The following is a 20,884-nucleotide window of genomic DNA, read 5'->3' on the forward strand; positions in this document are numbered from 1 at the left end:
TTCATTTGCCTGACAACTTGTTAATAATTTCCTAAAATGTAAAATGAGGTTAGGGGGAAAACTAAAAAAAAAAACATTTGAAGAAATTAAAAAATAAAATACCTAGTTTTATATTTTGTATTTATTGATTTTTTTTAAACTATGAAACTATAAAATAAGATAGATTTTGGTAATAACTAATATTTGCAATATGTTTTTGCATTTTCAACTTTCAATTCATTCTTTCTTAAAATACATTGTTATAAATAAAAGCTTATAGTTGATTAAATACTAATTTTATAAATGTTGTTAAATACTTATGTAAGCTATTGTAAATAAGTTATTTAGGGTCTTATACTTACTAGCTTCTGAAATTATACTGATTCCAAAGCCTTTCCAAGATTCTTTATGATTAGACAAAGTTTTCCTCATCTTATTAATTTTGGTATAATCTTTTTTATCTGGATATTTACAGTTTAATAATCTGTTCTCCAAATATGTCCATGATAATGGTATGAAATCAATGCTATCTCTACCATTTTTTTTGACAAATTTTATAAAGTGTGTTGAGTTTTTCCTATAATCCATATCTGTAACCAACTGTGGCATAGTTAACAATATATATAAAAATTACAATTTTAAAAATAAATTAAATTATAAAAAATATACATTCATACATTTACTTTTGAATGTTTTCTTCCCTATTTTTACTCTTCAACTTATAGATTTTGTTGTTGTTGTTAATCTACAATATTTACGATATAATAGTTATAAACAGTGAATTCAATTGATATAATATAATTATAATAATAATAAATTATTTGCAGTAAATATGTATGCATACAATTAGTTTAATATTCGTAATTAAAATATTAGTATTATATTATAAACAGCCCACACTTTGTCTTAAATTTCTAAGTTATGTTTTATGAAAAAACAAAAGGAAATTATTACATGCCATTATTATAATAGTAGATACCTATATTATAAATTATAACATTATAGACCAAATTCTAACATTTTTGAAATTTTTGTCCCAATAATATGTCCATTCTTACGTTTGCATCCCTGACATAGTGAAATCATATGAATATTCACATGCAAGTACATATTATATCTACTTAACCAGCTAATAGCAGTCAACTATTTTCATCAATAATTGAATTAATGCAGATTTAATAATCATGCATTAATTAAGCCAACAATTACAATCAACACATTACTTCAAAACTATTTTGTTGGTAAATTTTTAAAAAAAAGTAGTAAATATAATTTTAGATAATATACTTAATAGTAGGCATATAAACATACCTGTACGCTTAAAATCTAATAAAATAAAAAGCGCTTAGGTTAAAAGTTAAAATTGTTTAAAATAAACAAATATGTTAAGTACACACATTTTTTTTTTTTACTTTAAGTACCCAAAATTTAAATCATTGATTTATATGTTATAATATATACTAACTATGTCTATATAGAATCAAGACACTGGATGGCTCAAGCATTAGAACGGATTCAAAAAAGGGCGAGAAGCTGATAAAAGGACTAAAATGTATTATAATGCAACTATTATAATAACAAGTTATGTTACATTAAACTAAATTAATTTACAATTTTTATTATTAACTGATAATGAAGCTCGGAAAGCCAATAAATACTATATATTATATTATATCTTTTTATTTTTTAGTAAAAACTTGTAAACTATTATTATGATTTTAAAAATATATACTGTTATTTGTATGTAATTTGTATTTTATAAATGTATATTTTATATTATAAATTACAATGTATTTGAAAAAGGTAAAAAGTAATCAGCAGAAAGTAATAATAATAATTATTTAATATTATACTATGATTATAACATATAGCTAGGAAAGCCATGTACAACATAATTTTAAAATTTTATACTCATACATTTTTATTTTTTTTTATAAATGTCAAAGTAAATAGTGTAATCAACTATTAAAATAGCTACATAATATATTATGTTTGCAAATTATTTACCTATATACACATTATACATTGTATGTTATTGGATTTTAATATAATATATTAAATCAGAACCATTAAATAATTGTTTAATTTTATTTCCTGTTCTGTATTTAAAAATTACATACAATATTGTGAGAAGAGTAAATGTATAGAATATTACAACATCTTCAGAATATTAGGAGTTGATTGTTTTAACATTGTAGAAGGGCAATATTATCTTTCCATGTAATATTTAAATTTAAGCATAAAAATATTGTTTAAATATTGTCAAAATATAATTTTGCTGTGTGTGAATTATTAGTAGATAATATTTTTATCCAAGGTGATTCAAATAATTATTTTTCATAAGTGAGGTATATTTTCTCAAAAATAAATAAAAATTTGATGAGGAGCTCGGGGACTCACAAAAATTCAAACACAAAATTGAATTGTGTCACTTGTGTACCGTGAGAGAATGTATAACTTTATGTAAGCATTGGTTTTTTTTAGTATCATTAACTGTTAAAGAAAAAATTTAAATTTTGATGAATTACTTTAATCACAATAATAACAAATATACTAAATTACTAAGTAATATTTTGGTACAAGAGGAAAAAAACCGAAACATTTTTGCTCTCGTGGTAGTCGTGTTAATATAAAATGCCCAGTGTTGGCAGTGATAAAAAAATTACAGAATAAATCCAAAAATATCATATAGTATGAAACAATGATGTTGTTCCTAAGCGTATGTGTTCAATGCCAGACCTAACAAAATGTTCAGAAAAAAAGGAGAGTAGTTAAACTTATCTGAGAGCTAAATTCTCGGTGTCAGGTAATTTAGTAGGCATGAAAACTTGCAGAAGAGAAATTTAAATTACTTGTCCATTTGACCAATTTCATACAAGACTTAAATATATAACAGGCTAAGAGGTAACATACTATTTACAATATCTGTTAAAAAAATATTAAAATTATACTTTAGCTATTTAAATTAGCTTACATTTTTTTAAATTTTTAACTTTTATAGCCAAGGATTGGAATTCAAAACAAAGTTCCAAGCAAGTAGATAATTTTGTAACCAAAAAATCTAAAAATATATAAGTAGTATTTTTTTTAGCTTATCATGTTGAAATGTGGACGAAATTAATTATTAAATAACCAATAATAATGATTTATTTAGTTGTAAATTTAAAATATTATTTGTTGTCAACTTGAAACTTTTAAGTATATTAAATATTAATATACTTTATAGACACAATGACTTTCTTGGCAAAACTGAATTTAATCTACTGTGTAGTATTAATGCTTACTAGGGAAACAAATTACTTTAATCACAATAGCAAATACACTAAATTACTAAGTAATATTTTAGGCTGACAGACAGTCTTCGCTCAGAATCATTTAATTCAGATGAAGCACCATAAATTACAATGACCCACTTGTAGATTACTATGTAACCTTCTAACCTTGGCATTACACACTTAGTGGCAGGCCATTGAACAATATTAATTTCAAGAATGAGAATACCTTAATAATTAAGATATTTATTTGTTGTCTGATATCAAATGAAAATGTTATATATAAAATGTATCATTATGAATAAAAATAAATAATATTGGCAATACAATAATATTACAGTCTTAAATTATACTTAAATATAAAAAAGGTACTAAAATAAAATGTCAATATGCATTAATGAACTTAATTATTAATTCTTAACACAATAACAGTATTTTATATAATCGCAAAAATTAAAAGACATTTGCATTTAATATGATAATTTAATTTACAACTAAGGTAAAGTACAAGAAAAAAATAAAATAGATTTACTAGTATAATTGTGTACATTTTTGGTTATAACTCTTGAATTTAATGTCAACTTAATATTACATTTATTGCAGTATATTTTTCAATAATTAACTGGATGGTACCCAAAGTATTTATGTTTTCCAATCAATACTAAAATTAGTTTTTTTTTAAATTATAATATACTGTCAATCATATTATCAATGTCAATATATTAAATATAGTAGTACAAATACAGTCATAAATATGGCAGGTTAAAAAAAGTTACACATTTGGTTTAACCTAAACAAAAATTAAAGCAATGTTTAAGACAAAAAATCAGTCGATAATATTGTTCCATTTACTTAATTCTAACTTGAGTCTTACAATTATAAATGCTTATTAAATAATTAACAAACTAATATTACACTAAAGATAAAAAAAATCATTATTTATGATTGTATATTAAATTGTTTTTATACATAAATTTAGATTGTTTCATTGTTTATAAATGCTATAAGAACACTTGCATATATGCATATATTGGTTCAAAACATACCACACATTGATTTATTTTTGGTGCACATTTAAAACAAGTGGATATGTGTCTACATGGTAAAAATACAGCTTGCATTTCTTCTTTGCAACAAACTTTACATAGAACTGGATCAATTAGTTCGTCTGAACACTTCGATGGAAAATATTCTAAACTGAATTCTTTTAGATTAGTGACATAAAGACCAACTCTCATAGTCAAAGTAAACGGCTGTCTGCATACAGCACACACATCAAGGGTTACTGCACATTGAATACAAGCAATAACGTGACCACAAGGCATGAAAAGCACTTCCAATTTTTCTTTAAAGCAAATTTTGCATAACACTGAATCAGGTGCAGATGGTTCCCGTTGACTTACGCGCATAATTGTTATAGGTTCCAAAAAGTCCATAAATGTATTACTTTCGGTTAATGTTTCCAAATTTCTAAAAATAAAAAAACCATTAATAATACAATATAAGAAATAATGTTTAAATTTAATGAATACAAACATTATAAGGAATTCCAATTGATATATATATTATGGATACATTAACACTAAAAAGGTGATTAATTATATAATAAATATTAAAGTTTTAAATTCAATTCTTTAGTTAAATTGAATATAAATGAAAAGTAAACCCCTTTCAAATTTTGCTTATTATTTTTAAAATTTTAAATATTTTAATTGAACTCTTAATTGTTTTAATTAGATTTAATTTGGTCAGTATTTTTTTTATATACATCAAGAAATAAATATGCTATTTTCCATCACATTGACATTTCGTATAGTCTATTATAAATATAAGTTTTTGCTAACTAGAATGATTACAATTTTAGGTTATGTTTAAGATAAGAGTCACTTCTTTGTAAAATATAAATCCAATTCAATTAATTAAATTTAAATAAAAATTACTTTAAAATACCTAACAAATAGACTAATAAATTAAGAATGTCACAAAATAATTCTGCAAACATAAAAAATATACATCATCTTAAAAAAGTATAAATTTCAATCTGTATTATACAAGCAGCTTAATACTTTTTAAAATCTAAATATTTTTTAAAAAATATTGAACTTCGATGTGTATAGTAATGATTGGTTTAAATTTGATTACCTGTATATTGTTCAAATACATACTGTCTATAAAAATAAAGAACAATTGCAGTATGACTTAAGTTCTTTAAAATATATATTAATTATTATGAATATGACACTATTATTAATGTAAAACTATAAAAAAAAAAATTGTCATAATATTGCTTATTATTTCAGAGAGATTGCTCATGCAATGATTTATTTTATATTATTATAAATAGACCAGATTTTAATATTTTTACATCTTTTTTTATTGAGTATGCAACTTCAATTTGATAAGTTTTTTCGATGATTCATTTCCCTATGAACTAATATATAACTTTTTTTAATGTCTAAAAAAGAATATTTGATGTAAAAAATACGTTTTAGGAATATATTGACAAAAAAAATCTAATGGTATATAAACAAATGCAAAAATATTTTCATTTCTATATATATAAAAATTGAGCAAAAAATGTATAACAATTCATCAATTGAGAATGGCTGGGCCGATTTGGCTCAAATTTTTTTTTAATTATTCGTAATTGTCAGTAGGTTTTTTTGAGTTCTGGAATGTTTTTTACGAATTGAAAAAGCTACAACAGCAAGCTTTAGCTTATACAATTGTCCATATGACATAATTTATCTTTAAAATGGGCCCCTGGCTAACACCAAAAAAAATTGATCAACATGGAGAAATATGTCATGTATTGAATATTAGATATTAATATTATGTTCCACTAAAAGTAAAGTGATAATTTTCGTATCGTTTTTATTACGTTCAATTTTATTTATGGCCGTAAATACCCTCTCTTTACATAGATAAAATTTAGGTTTTATCTACATGAAAGTTTCTGTTGTTGGCATTACCAGAAAAACTGCGTGTGTAAAATTTTATTTTATTTTACTAATTAGCAATCATTTATTTAATACCTGCATTTCTTATAACATGAATGTTTAATTAATCTAATTATTAATAGAAAAAGCAAATGCCTTTTTTTATTTAAATTTTTTGTTGTCATAGTAAAAAAACAAATTAAATTATCCATCCATGTATAATATTGCTGACATAAAAATAAAAAACAATATTATTATAATTAAAATTTTAACGTGGGTTTACTACAAGGGCTTAACAATCTTATTACGATCCCAGAATTCCAACAACAGTGGTGGCCGAATGGGTTAAGGTGTCATCATTTAAGCAAATGATCAACAATTTAATTCAACAGTCAAAATCAAAGTCCAAGTTTAACAAAAAGTGAGATTGAGGGCAACCTAATTGATGCCAAACAAACCACATACATTTTTACAAATTTACTTTATGGGAGGCGAGGACTAGGAAAAAAAAGAAATACTTGGTTATTTTGTTATTTTTATAGGTCGTCATCGTTCACAGTGCTCCATATCTCTTTCAATTATACGCCAGTATACAACATCCCCACACACTCATAATAATTTTGGATTTTTAAGTTATTTTACAAAAATATTCATTTGAAATAATTTGTATGGTAAAACAACGTTTACCGCAGGTAGATTGCCTACCTGATAATATACTGCTCGCATTATCACAATCAAGTCTCTTATGTAGAGATGGCATTTTTAATGGGCAACAAAGTGCACGGGATCAGCTAGTAATATCATATATTTTATCATGACGAAATGACGCAAATCAATTTTGATAAGAAATTAAGAAATGTAACTACCCTTGTCCTATTCTCAAAACTACTAATAACTATTAACCAAAGCCTTCCCTGAGATTAATAACATTTGGAACTATTACAAAGCGTATTTTGACAGTCCGTGTATGGCGTTCCTATGGGCTATGGTTATCTCAAGTGTTATACGTATATATTGGTGGGTCATCAGTACATAGTAATATAGTACCTGTATTACATTATTGTATTCTAACTGAAGAGACACTGCAAATGTTGTTTGATATACTGAAGAAAATTGTAAAACAATCAGTCAAATCTGTGGATTTGCATAAGGGAATCTGTGTACTCTGTTATAGTCCTTTGATTTTATTAAGTAGATATAAATTAATATAAATTAGTAATATTAATTATAGCTAATCCTGCACAGTGTTGCCCGTGAAAAGTTAAATAATGCCAGTTGAAGTAGATTTACCAAATTTTAAACTCGGAGAAATATTAACTACATATATTTCTAAGTCAACTGATGGGTTTGACCAAATATAATGTGTAAGTCTAAAATTATAATTACTCTTTTATTTTATATAGCCAATGGCAACCCTATACAAACAAAAACAAAAAGCCTACAAATCCTTGTACAAGTTCTTCTTTTAAATCCAAAATTTCGGAAAAATTGGCTTTGAGATGCACAGCCTTGGGTATAGGAGTATGTACAAAATTGCAGAATGAGTGTGGTAGACTTGGTTATGGTCTATGAATCAATTAAACACACACCAACATTGCCTTTAAGTAATATAAATTTATAATTAAGATGTTGTAATAAAAATTGTCTATTTATAATATTATATGTCAAAATATTGTTATTAAATAATGAAAACAAAGATTAAATCTGAGAACTATAGTTTCATTCCCAAATGCTACTAAAATATATGTATAGATCATTATTATTTTTATTAATGCACTTTACACTATTTAATATGTATAGTATCTAAATTTACAGTGAAATAAAGTATTCTTTATTTTTTGGTAACTCATTCTGCCATTAAATTTTTTAATATATCAGGATCTCAACCACAAATTACATATAAACAAACCTCATTGTATCGCTATCAACTGCAAGTTGTCTGTGAATGGTAAATAACTTATTCAATTCCTGTAAAAGTAATACAATGCACATTATCAATTATGTCATAAAAATTCATTAAAAAATACTAACCTCTAGGTTAATTCGTAAACTATAGTTTACTTCACCACCAACCTCTTCCACAAAACGTTTGCCTTTACTTAAAAGAACGTAACTGCAAAGTGGTGACCACCGGGCATGTTCAACCCAAGGATCATCATCAACTTCCCAATCCATCAGACCTTGGTTACAGCAGAAACATAACATCCTATCGTTTTCACCTTAAATTAAAAACATTAGGTATTAATAATATATTTTGATCATACAAACTATAAATATTACAAAGTTACCTATATAAAATAATCCAGCTTTACAAAAAGTTTGAACATCATGGGTTAGTTTTTTAGTGAAAGCTTCAAATGTCTTCTTACGAGACTCCAAAGAAGTTAATGCTTTATAATTTGAGAGAACTTTCATATTCATATCTGTCACAATACCAACAGAACGTAAGAAGTTTTGAACAAAAGTAGTCATCACATCAGATTTATGATCTGCAAAAATAAATTGTTAGTATGTTTTATTTTAATACATGTACATATAATTTATAATAAAAAATACCGATACAATAGTTATTAAAATTGCAAATATAAATATCAAAAATAATGTAATTTAAAAATGCTAACCTAGTTTTTCTTTGAAATATTGACACTGAGGAGAGGCCAATTTGTGCTCAGTATATGGATCGTCATCTTTTCCCCAGTATTCAAATTCATTTGGGCAGTATAAACACCTTACTTTATCTTGCATGCCTGTATAATAAAACCCAGCCCTAGCCAATTTTTCAGGTGTAATACATTTTGATGGCCATTTTTTAAAAGTCTTCAGACGATTTTCATAAATTTTCATATCACAGATAAGAATAGTACACTCTGGTGATTTTGTAATACTTTTTGAACTTAGAGAAGGTGTAACAGGCTTATGACTTGGAGATGGCATAATCTGTAAAGAAAAAAAAATGTAAAAAATACAAAACATATACTCCACAGTCCAGGCGAATAAATTAGACTATACATTAAAATCCAACTGCTGTAGTGAAAGTTATTAATGTGAATTAAGTATATATATATAAACAGTGACATATTTGAAAAGTAGATAACATTATTCGTTAAGAGATCGCCATACCTTCATGCTTTGCCTCAGTCTTACAAACACATAACATAGCACATTGTACGTTCTAAATAATTAATTTAACTTTGTTATGTTCACAGATACATAAACATACTAGATAGCGGGCTACCATATACTAGATGTTATTAAACGTGTGTCTAGGGCAGCCATTTGAGAAGACGGCAATGTTTACATTATGCAGAATTGATAACGAGTAATCAATAATCATAAATCGTAATGACTACAGACCACAACAATTATTAAACATACATAAAAACATACTTCATAGCTCATACGAAAATATATTATATCAAATAGAACATAACTACATGAGAATTTAAATATAAGGTTATATTATTGTATTATTTTAATAATAGGTATAATGATTTTCACTTGTTCTGCTCATGGGTGTTTGAATAGACAAGTTCTAGGTTCGAATGTCCACTTTTTTTTGTAAGTTGATATTTACTATATTGAAATGTCCATATTATTTAATACTTATATTATCAACCCACATTTTTGTTATTATATTACCTTGAAAAGGCATAAAATCTGTTAATTTTTTTAAGTCCTTTACTTCTCTCCACTCATTTATGATTAATAGTTATACATACACATATGATATGTACACAGTTTTTTGTATAGTTATTTTAATTTTTAAGTTTAAATTTGAACGAAACTGCATGTCTACATATTAAATAACCAAGAATAATGATTTTAGTTATACAAGTATAATATGATCTAGTTTTTTTAATATGTATTTATCAAAATTATAATTTATCATTGGCTGTTATCAGTTAATATTTGTAAACATTGCCGTGGTTGCATATGACGGAACAAGACACACTTTTCGGATTGTCGTGCTCTATCTAGTATGTTTATATATCTGTAGTTATGTTTAATCTTAGAATGAGTCTGTCAAAATAGAAGGTACTTAGTATTTTAAACAAAAGTATATATTAATTTGATTCAAAGCTTTAATTTTGAGAGCAAATGTTTATTGATCATTTACTTGACTTTGACTATTGTCTAGTTCAAAGTAATTATGATGTATTGCTATAATCCTTATATTTTATGAAATTGTGAAATTTAAATAATATTAAAATATCAATTTCAAAGAAACTTAATAATGAACAATACACATCCAACCTATTATTATAGTTTCTCAATATGAAAAGTAAAAAATACTAAATAAATAAATACCAGGTATTTACCAATAACTTTATGTGCCTATTTGTAGGTATCTAACCGACTACACCTAACCGCTACATAAAAATCTCGCCATGGATATTCATAGAATAATATAGAAAAACACTTGCATGGTACCTAAAAATTATTTGAGTTTTTGAATCTGCAGTAAAATATTATCATTATACTAACAATTATGAACATATACATTTAAAGTATATATTTGTTTTATCAGAAACACTCTTTTTTATTTTAACTTATGTAGCTGAGCATGTTGGAAAAAATGGTGAAGTCAGAATTTGAAGCTCACACTTAGTTTTGAAATTATAAATATTTGAAGTATGAGTCCCACCCAAGGTGGTTTTACATAACAAGTCAAGGGATGTTTTCGATATTTTCAATTGTCTGTGTCATGAAATTAAAATAGGTTTGGTTGTTAGGTTTTATATGATAAGAATCTTGTACTCAATCACATGTCTCGTGCTTATTAATAATGAATTAACTGATTATTAGTTATGACAGCAATATTTGTTTTTAATAAAATATATTGTTTAATATTGTAAAATATAATAAAGACAAATACCACAACATAATAGTCCGAGCAAGCGAGTGACAAGCCAGGTGTATGTGCAATTTCAAGTAGGGACTATTAAAAAACTAAGGCCTATCACCTAATTCGGTCTTCGCCATGGTTTTCAGTACCTATGTTTAACTACATACATTAAAACAAAAAAATTGTAAAAAAAGGGTGTCCCGTTAAGTAGAAAAGTAACCATACTTACAAGCAAGTCAAATACCACACATTAAAGCACCAAACCATTTATCTTTATACTTAATGTCATTAATTAACAGTTGACGATTAAAAACAAATTATGTTAAAAATGGAAAAACTATCGTCTCTATATATTCAACGACAATGATATTTCAATAAGCTTGATAGACCATCAGAGAAATACTTGTAGAAGCAAAGTAGATGAGGTCGCGAAAGTTAAAATTGAAATAAACAATACAAATGATTCGCAAAACCTTTGAAAAAAAATGTAGATACACTTATTATATAATTATAGTAGCGAGACAATACGGGGAAGACGACCGACAAAACGCAAGTCGTGAATACTTAAACAAAATAAAAATACCTTACTGACTACAGCTTTCTACTTACACCAGTGTTTTCGGCGGTGTGGTCGTTGTCGTTGCTGACATAATTTCCATTGTCGTTGCCGACATAGTTTCCATTGTCGTTGTCGTTGCCGACATTGTTGTACTGTGCGGGCGAGTCGTTCGGCGGAACACGTTCAGAGCTGTTGTCCATGGTGTCAAAGAATGACGAGTGGCGGCAGAACGATAACGACAAACGAGTCTGTAGCGTCGATGCAAATGGCGTCTGTCCGGCGCTAGCACGCTGACGCGCTGATGGCTGATGCTTGTTTATGTGAGGGCGATTAGAACGGCACCTGAACGCGAAGCAGCTCCGCAAGCCAACAGGAGTTTGTTTGGTGATGAGGCGGTGCCAAACGTTTCGCTATCACCGTTCGAGTGTTGATAAGTGATAATACGATCGCACGAAGGCACGATTAGACGACGTATCACCTTACCAATGAGTCAATTAGTTCCCCTGTAACTAAATCCCCTTGGGCCTTCTAGATAGTACGTTCTGTAGTTACTAGTTATCCCCCGCTTATACGTGTCGTTAATTGGAATAGAATGTAGTCTGGATATTATTAAATTGTTGTATTTAAAATGCTCTAAATAAACACGTAATAGTTAAACTGTAATTGTTATAACGTATTAAATATTCAGTTTAATAAATAATTCTTAGTGTTAAAAAAATAATTGATTTGACTAATTTATTTTCTAAGCCCTCAAATATTATGGATCAAAATTATTTGAAGTCCTAAATAATAATAAAAAGGTGAGAGTGGTGAGAAAAAAAAAAAAAAAAAAACGTGAGACTGGTGTGAAGGTGCTCATTCTGGCTTAGTCACATCACTTCTGAATATGATATAGGTCTACCCTCTACTTCTTTTAGTCCTCTCGGTTCTCGTTAAGAGTATTTTTCCCACCTACGCGGCATACGTATGACCGTAAATACAATAATAAATACCAGACTCCGAGCATGTGTCATAAACAGCTGTATTTTCTCTAATATACTGTGTAGTTTTTAAAAATAAAATAATTTTTATAATATTCTATGCCATAGAATCTATGGTATGATTTATATTAACAATTTTCATAATATTTATCAGTGGCACATCCGTACATACGATGCACTGCTATATTCTAGTGTGGTTACTATAACGACACACTCAGAGGTGTATACATTATTTTCTTGAGGAGCGGGTATAAATTCATCCAGTTGTCACTAACTTGAGGGGGCGTTGCCCCTCTCACCACCTATGGTTTGAATTATAATTATCTCAACATATTCAAGACTAAATTTTATATTTGTTGAGAAGTTCTAGTACTAGTACTAGTGTTGTTAAGTATTATATTAAATAACGTTTTTTGGATTTTCATTTATGTTATAATAGATGAAAAATATTACTATTTCACAATAATTACTGTGTGAATTCATTTACACTTATAACAATGAAAATTAACTATCATAAACTTAAATGTAGGAATGGATAACTGTTGACTAGGTACCTACTGACATTTACGACTATACATTTTGTGTAATAATATATTATTAGATTTACTACTTACAATATCTTATAGTATTGCACAAAGTGTTCTAAAGGATTCTTTACGGAGTCCTCATCAGGAAAGAAGGGGAGTCCCTTCAATATGGATTTGTATAACTGTTCTTCCAGTCTTTGAATGTATGCTACAAGGATACCAATTCAGAAATCCTTCGAGGGATAGCCGTAAGAGTCTTACAAAGGGTGTATAAAGTAATCCTTTAAAAGGAGTAGGTACCTACATAATAACAATATTAAAATTGTAATTTGTGTATTGTGCTACAATGTACAATACCATACTAAATACTTACAACATTATGATGCTACTTATTTATTAACTCTGTAATACATGGTAATTATTTTTTTGTATTAACATTCAATAAAATATTTTTAGTTTAAAAAAAATTATTAATACAATTAAAAATTAAAAAAAATTTTTTTTTATCTCTCTTTTAAATGACGTTAGAAGCTTTTTATTTACAAATATGCTGCATCCGGGGTAGTCGATGGAAATTATTGTTGAACAGTAAATGTATAATATGTATAAATATTTTATGTTAATAAAAATCAAGTTGAATACAACCATAAAATACAATCACATCCACATGATATATTATTAAGACTTTAATTACAAGTTATAACACTTATATAACAACTTGGTAGGATAAGACTTAATAAGGTTCTACTCATTCTAGTAATCAGTAGGCATGATAATTCATAGGCTGAAATGGCGTTTGAGATTTGGGGGGCTGAAGCCCTAACTACAGAATGAAGCATTTAAGCAAGTAATTAAAGCCTAACAAATTTTTGAATTCAACATATAGGTATGTCATGTACTGTGTACTTAATTACAATATTGACAGAAAATAAAACTTACTAAGCAATTTTTCAGATGTTCTACTTCATCTACCTATAATAGTTGTCAAAATTATATTTATGATATAAAATATACTTACATTAAATACCACGTCCACATAATTTTTGGAAAACAATAAGAATAATTAATACATTAAGTATGGCTTTGGAGCAACAGGTAACAACAAATTATTATTTATTAATTTTTATTTAAAGCTGTATTCTTCTGTTGTACTTAGCAAATGTATTTAAAATTATGTCGGTATCTTCTGTAGTCTCCTTTTTGATATTCAATATTGCTAAATTAGTAAATCTGCCCTGAGTCATGTTAGCTGGGACATATGTGTTGATTCTTCTCATAGATGAAAAGGACTTTTCACATGTGGCTGAGCTTACTGGTAATGTGACTGTTACTTGCCTAATTTTTAATATTTTCAAAATCAACTTCTTTCATCATGTTTTTCACTACATTAATTTCACATTTTAAGTTGAAAAAATTGATATAGAAAGTATCTAAGTACGAAGTTTTGCATCGTAAGCTATAATAATACTGATAAAGCTTAAAAAAAATGTAGAAAATGTTTGGGGGGCTGTGCCTATAAAGTATAAAGCCATCCCCCCTATTTGCGCCCACGCATGATACATTTATACACAATGCACGTTTCATCATTTAAAACATATCTACTTTTATTTACTATTCAACTCCAAAAATATCTCTTAAATAACTAGGATTTAAAATTTAGTGGTACCTGATGACTGACATCACTGAAAACATGTTGTACATGATATAGAATAGGTACCTATAATTTTTAAATAAACAATTTAAAGTAAGTAATTCTATTCAACTTTTAACAAAAACATATATACATATATAATACATATTAAATGAATAAGTGTTATTTTTTAAGATATATAAAAAAAAACAGTATTTGATTGTCTTTATCTCACAGATGATAGGTATATCAATAATAATAAATCCTTGTGGGACACCCTAAACAATATTGCTTGAATTATAAAAATTATGGTTGTTATATAACTGCTGATTGAGTTTAAAGTTTAAACATTATAACCAATATTATTTGCCTAAAATGCATCAATGCAGTTATAGTTTCACAAAGCCAATTTCCTTTTTTTTCCAGTGAAATTAATTTCATAGCATGATTCATCTACTATAGTGTGTTCTAAAATTATCCTAAATAGTACTGTATAATTTTACCCTCTACAATTTTTATATTGAGTGCACTGTACATAAAATAAAAATTGTTACACAATATTATTAGAAGCAATCAAACTTTTATAATATTTTCATAAGAACTTCCAATTAAACATATAAATAAAATCACTTAATATTACTAGGTTTCCAATAAAAGTTCTATTCTTCAACTCTTTTTCCAATTCCTTTAATTGGTTTTCATTGGCAACTGGTAATAACTTCTTATACTTAGAAAAAAAGTCTAGTCTTCTTGGTGGTTTATCAATGTTGCTTTGCTCTCGAGAAGCTCATCAAGTTTGCCAATTATGGTAGATTTGCCACCCAAAAGTGCTGATAGTGGGATATATATGGGATAGTGTTAGTTAATTGTCAATTTTTGGTAGACAAATTAACTTTTTTTCAGCATTTTTAATATTAATATTCGTATGTGTATGCATACTTATTAGTACTTTTTTAGGTTTAGTAAAGTAAATTTACAATCTATTTTGAAATAATATTAAAACATAGTAAATTCATTATTTCAAATTAAGTTCCTAATAAGTAATATGGGATAGTAGGTGACTCTAATACTGGAGTGTCAATATATACAAACAAAATACAATTTTAAGTACCAATTTGGTAAAATATTATATTTATTTAAAACCAGTAATATAGTAATTACATACATATTTAGTGTATCTCACAAAATAATAATAAATAATTCAACAACAAAATAACCAACAGTATGTTGACTATAAATGAATATAATACAGATCACTCTTATAGTTTTTTAAATCTTTTAATGAAATCAATAATCAATAAAATAAAATAAAATAAACTTTAGTAGTTAAATAAGCAAAACTCTATATTATTTAGGTATTTATTAATAAATCATATAACATTTTTAAGAATATTACTCATTAATTAATTAATTATAACTAAATTACTAACAGTACCCTAGATAATGATTTATAATTCATCAGTTACAAACTAGACTTATGGTTTTTAAAAATGTCTATAAAATAAAATAAATAGTGACTTTGGTAACTTATTAAGTCAAATTAATAGTATTTAATTGCTGATAAATCATAATAAATTTTAAAAAACATTTCAAGCTTTAACATTTTCTTTGGGTAAGTACAGTTCTAATAACTATCGGTCAAATTTTAAAACACATATCACATGTATAAGTTTTCCATTTACCTTTTTCAATGCCAGTACATAATTCATGAGCCCAAAACACACACTTAATGCATTAACCTTATCAGTTATCATTCACCTTATCCATTTTTCATTTTAAAATCAGTCTTATAAGTTTGAAGACAATTATATAAGTCTTCTTCATCTGCACTATCTTTGTCATCTGTAGATACTAATTTGGGTTCTTCTTCTAAATCACTGTCTGATGATGAAACAGGAAGTTGTGAAAACTTTGATTTTTCTATAGGATATTTTTGTTTTTTGTTTAAAATAAGTTTCTCTTTGATGACTTTGATACTGATTTAGATTTTGATGAAGATGTATTATTATGATTTATGAGTTATCCCTGATGAAGTTGATGACACAATTCAGATTGTTTACTCTTCTCTAATTTAAATAAGCATATTTATAATTTAACTATAGGTGCATCCATCAAAAACTCCAATAAAATGGGAACATTACCAAAAATCAATAACAATCACTTTGTGCTAAATAACCTATCAAAGATGAAGGTCAAGTATGCAGCACAGGTGAATTAAATAATTTTTTTGTAAAACAATATTGTTTAAACATTTCCAAGTTAGAAATCTACAAAATGTGTTAATAACAATAATAATAAATTGTTTTAGTTGTTTAGTATTTCAATGGCCTCTGCTATTAAATTTTATAAAAAAAAAGAATATTGGTAATATCATTAATCCTGATAAAACAGTAAAATTTACTTATTTACTTAATTTATTTATGTTTGATTCGATAAACAGAAAATATCCAGCAGAAGGAATCAAGAAAAATAGCCATGATATGGAGGTTTTTTATGTTGAGTGTTTGTGATTGTGTCTTTTGCTCAAATATGTTTCTAATTTATCTTCTACATGTCATAGTGCTTATAATTTATCTTACATGTGAATATGTGATGCATGGTATGTAAATTATGTATGTTATTAAATATTAAAAACTTAATCAGGCGACTGAAAAAGGAAATAATATGCCTATTGCAAAATGAATGAATGAAAATCTCTATACTAGTTATTTTCTTGTGTATGTGTTAAATGTTTACAATTAATTTAACTAACAATTGTTTAACTAGCTGAACTCTGTAGATATTGTATGTAAAATAAGTAGATATAATACACAGCAGTTGTTAAATATTTTATTTTACATAGGTGTTAAAAGAAACTATTGCATTTATAACGAATGGGAATCAAATTTAAAAGACCAATTAATTACAAAAAATGATTTTTTAACTCAAATGGCAGCTGATGGCCTCAAAATGACATTGAAATCAACGATATACCTTGTTGACTGTTTGTTAAATAATTGCAATTATAAATATGTTTAGACAGCCAAATTAAACCAGGACTGTTTAGAAGTATATTTTAAGATGACATTTTTTCTTTACCATCATATTGAACAATGATAAAACCACTATAATTTATAATATTTCAGAAATTTTTTGGCATCAAGGTTTCTGGACTAAACGACCACCCGTCAACCCCAACATTCCTCCAGCTTTATAGAATGTTGTCCGTTTATTCACTGATAAAACCTCCTAAGAGTGGTAATTGTACTACCTTTGAAGGTAAAAGTTTTTATAAAAGAAAATAATATACATATACAGTAGGTATAAATTTACTTACAGAAACACTTAATTATTCTAATTTTCTTTAGACAATGTTCCAATTACAAATTACAATTGCAGACCTAAGAGAAATAATTAACGATCCAACAAATATACCAGCTAGAATAAATAAGATTGAAAATTTGAAACAAAAAATAAATAAAATCGTGGATAATGGATGTTGGGAAGCTGATGACATTTTTTTAGAACACAATTATTCGGACTCTACGGTTTTTGATTGTCTTGTGTATTATCTGGCTAGGTATTTACTATAGTTAACTGCCTAATTTATTAAGATAGTTTCTACAGCTCATAGCTTCAATCTATTACTTTTATAATTAATGCATATTTATAGATATATATCAAAACGTTTAGTATCCAAAACTAAATGTGAATCATGTAAGGTACATTTAAAGAATTTAAATACTTCTAAAACTGGGCCTGAAGCAAACCTGGTGAGTATAAAAAGTAGAGGCTACCTAACCCATCCAAATAATAATATTTTTAAAATATTTAAGTCATTAGAGTTGCCATTTACTAAATTTGCTGATGCACCTAGTGTTTTTGAAAATGCTTCTGAATATTTTTTAAGTCATAATATAACTTTGGATTTTCCATGCACTGAACATCGAACAGAGATACTAATGGATATGTGTTTATATTACCTGATCATGAGAATGCGTCAATATAGCTAGGTACCAACAGAACCAGAATAGTGAAAAAAATTAATAACACAAAAAAAAACTGTCAAAATTGGTTAAGAGTTAACAAAAATTGTTATATGATTGTAATATTATAAATTTGTATAGTATATTTACCTGCCGGTATATTATATTCATTATATGTACATTATTATTTAATTGTTTAAAACATCAGAAAGATAGAAACAGTTATTAAAGAATTAGTATACAATTATATATGCAGTATTAAAAAAAGAATGATAAGAATACTGGAAATAGTAGTTGCGATAGCCACTATTACATGCAAGTGCTAGTGCCTGAATCTCCAGTTGTTTAGTACTGATAAGTAGAGATTCATTTCGGTACCTAACCACTTTTCAAGTATGAGAATCATGGGTAGATGGGCAACCATACTATCTTTAATCGTGGTTAGGTAAGTACCAGTGGTGGGCATATCCGGATTTCAAAAATCCGAATTATTCGGATTTGTTAAATCCGGATTTCACGGATTATCCGGAGTATCCGGATTATTCAACTCGATTTTGTTGTTCAATGACTCATTTTTATATAATAATAATATTTTAATTCTATAATATAATTTTCAGACATGGGTATACAAAATTTCGAACACATTTTAAGTACTAGTGATGTTTTGCGCTTAGCTGTAATAAAAACAATTACTTAATTATGTAAATGGTTTTATTGAAATTTTTAAGCACATTTTTATTTGTAAAAATTAATTATTATTTTTTTATACTAAAAAAAAAAAATGTAAAATAATGTAACATAACATTTAATATAATAATTATTAAATAATATCTAACAAAAATCAAAATAGCAAAATAAATACTTTATAACATAGCAAAAATTATATTTAATCTCACTAGGTAAATAATATATATTAATAATACAACAATAATTCATACAAAACAGTAAACATATTCATGCATATTACTTAAATTATTTTTTTTAATTAAAAATTATTATTTTGTTTTAAAAAAACTAAGGCTGACAAATGGCATGGTGTAATTCTATTACGTTTTGGGGATAATATATTACCGGCTGTTGAAAAAACTCTTTCTGATGAAGCAGAAGATGCTGGTATACATAATATTTGTTTAGCTAATACGGCTAACGTTGGATAAATGTTTTCATGATCTTTCCACCATGCACATGGATCTGCATTATGATTTATTTGAAATTCCGCCATATACCTTGAAAACTCGTCAGTATCATTATTTGGTTCTTCTTCAAGTAATTCATCAAGTGCTGTGCGTTTTTCTGTAGGTATACGTACATCAGTATTTCTGCTTAACAAAACCATTTTTGAACGTACTATTTGTTTAATACGATTTTTAATATTTTCGGAAGATTCAAATGACATATTTTTGTATCTAGGATTCAAGTATGCTAGCCATTTGAGTGATACTTACTAATTTCTCTTTCGCAATCGTTGTCAACATCAATTTGTACAGAAAAACGTGTTGATAATTCGTGAATAATGGTCTCTTTGAATAGAGTTGAAAACCTACTATCTAGATTATTGGGTTTATAATGTTTTACAATAAAACTTTTAACAATTGGTAAAACCTGAAAATAAACAAAACAATTTTATGATATTTACAATATAATAATTATTGTTGAATATTAATTTATACTTATAATTTTTAATCAACTTACCATTGATATAGTGACATTTTGATCAGCACATAAAACTGTTGTTGCTGTTTTTAATGGTTTCAATAAAGTAACAAGTATTTCTATTTTTTCCCAGTCTTCTTCTAGTAAATCTTTCGCGATCTTACTATTAAAAAGTGTCCGATCAGATATAATGACAACTACAGCTGAACGAAATTCCAACAATCGTTCTAACATACCTAGAGTAGAATTCCAACGTGTAGGGCAACTTTGTACAAGATTAAGTTTTTTGCACTCTTTCTCAGCTAAATAATTTTCTAAGGCATATGTTCTTTTAGAAGATTGTCGAAAACTAGCAACAATTTTTGATGCGGTTTTTAATAAAGGACGACATGTATTTAAATCAAACATTTTTTCACAGCTAATTGTAGTGTATGAGCAGCACAACGATTTGAATAAATATCTTGATCGTAAAATAGTTTTACAGCATTTGAAATGTTTGCAGCATTATCATGACTAATTCCCGTTATTTTATTA

The 20,884-nt window shown here is 26.6% G+C and overlaps 2 protein-coding genes across 2 annotated transcripts; both read right to left on the reverse strand.

Annotated features, from left to right (window-relative positions):
* Positions 1-3,731: 3,731 nt before the first annotated feature.
* LOC111039746 (death-associated inhibitor of apoptosis 2-like) lies at positions 3,732-11,994 on the reverse strand. Its single transcript, XM_022323355.1, has 6 exons — positions 11,646-11,994; positions 8,812-9,127; positions 8,479-8,679; positions 8,222-8,409; positions 8,100-8,158; positions 3,732-4,721 (listed from the first exon to the last, which is right to left on the reverse strand). The coding sequence occupies exons 1-6, from the start codon at positions 11,793-11,795 to the stop codon at positions 4,253-4,255; spliced, it is 1,383 nt and encodes a 460-aa protein (XP_022179047.1). The 5' UTR covers positions 11,796-11,994; the 3' UTR covers positions 3,732-4,252.
* A 7,685-nt stretch (positions 11,995-19,679) lies between these two features.
* LOC111039734 (zinc finger BED domain-containing protein 1-like) lies at positions 19,680-20,234 on the reverse strand. Its single transcript, XM_022323343.1, has one exon. The coding sequence runs from the start codon at positions 20,091-20,093 to the stop codon at positions 19,683-19,685; it is 411 nt and encodes a 136-aa protein (XP_022179035.1). The 5' UTR covers positions 20,094-20,234; the 3' UTR covers positions 19,680-19,682.
* Between the last annotated feature and the right edge of the window lie 650 nt (positions 20,235-20,884).

This window comes from Myzus persicae, unplaced genomic scaffold (assembly GCF_001856785.1).
Source record: "Myzus persicae strain clone G006 unplaced genomic scaffold, MPER_G0061.0, whole genome shotgun sequence".
Classification (NCBI taxonomy): domain Eukaryota; kingdom Metazoa; phylum Arthropoda; class Insecta; order Hemiptera; family Aphididae; genus Myzus; species Myzus persicae.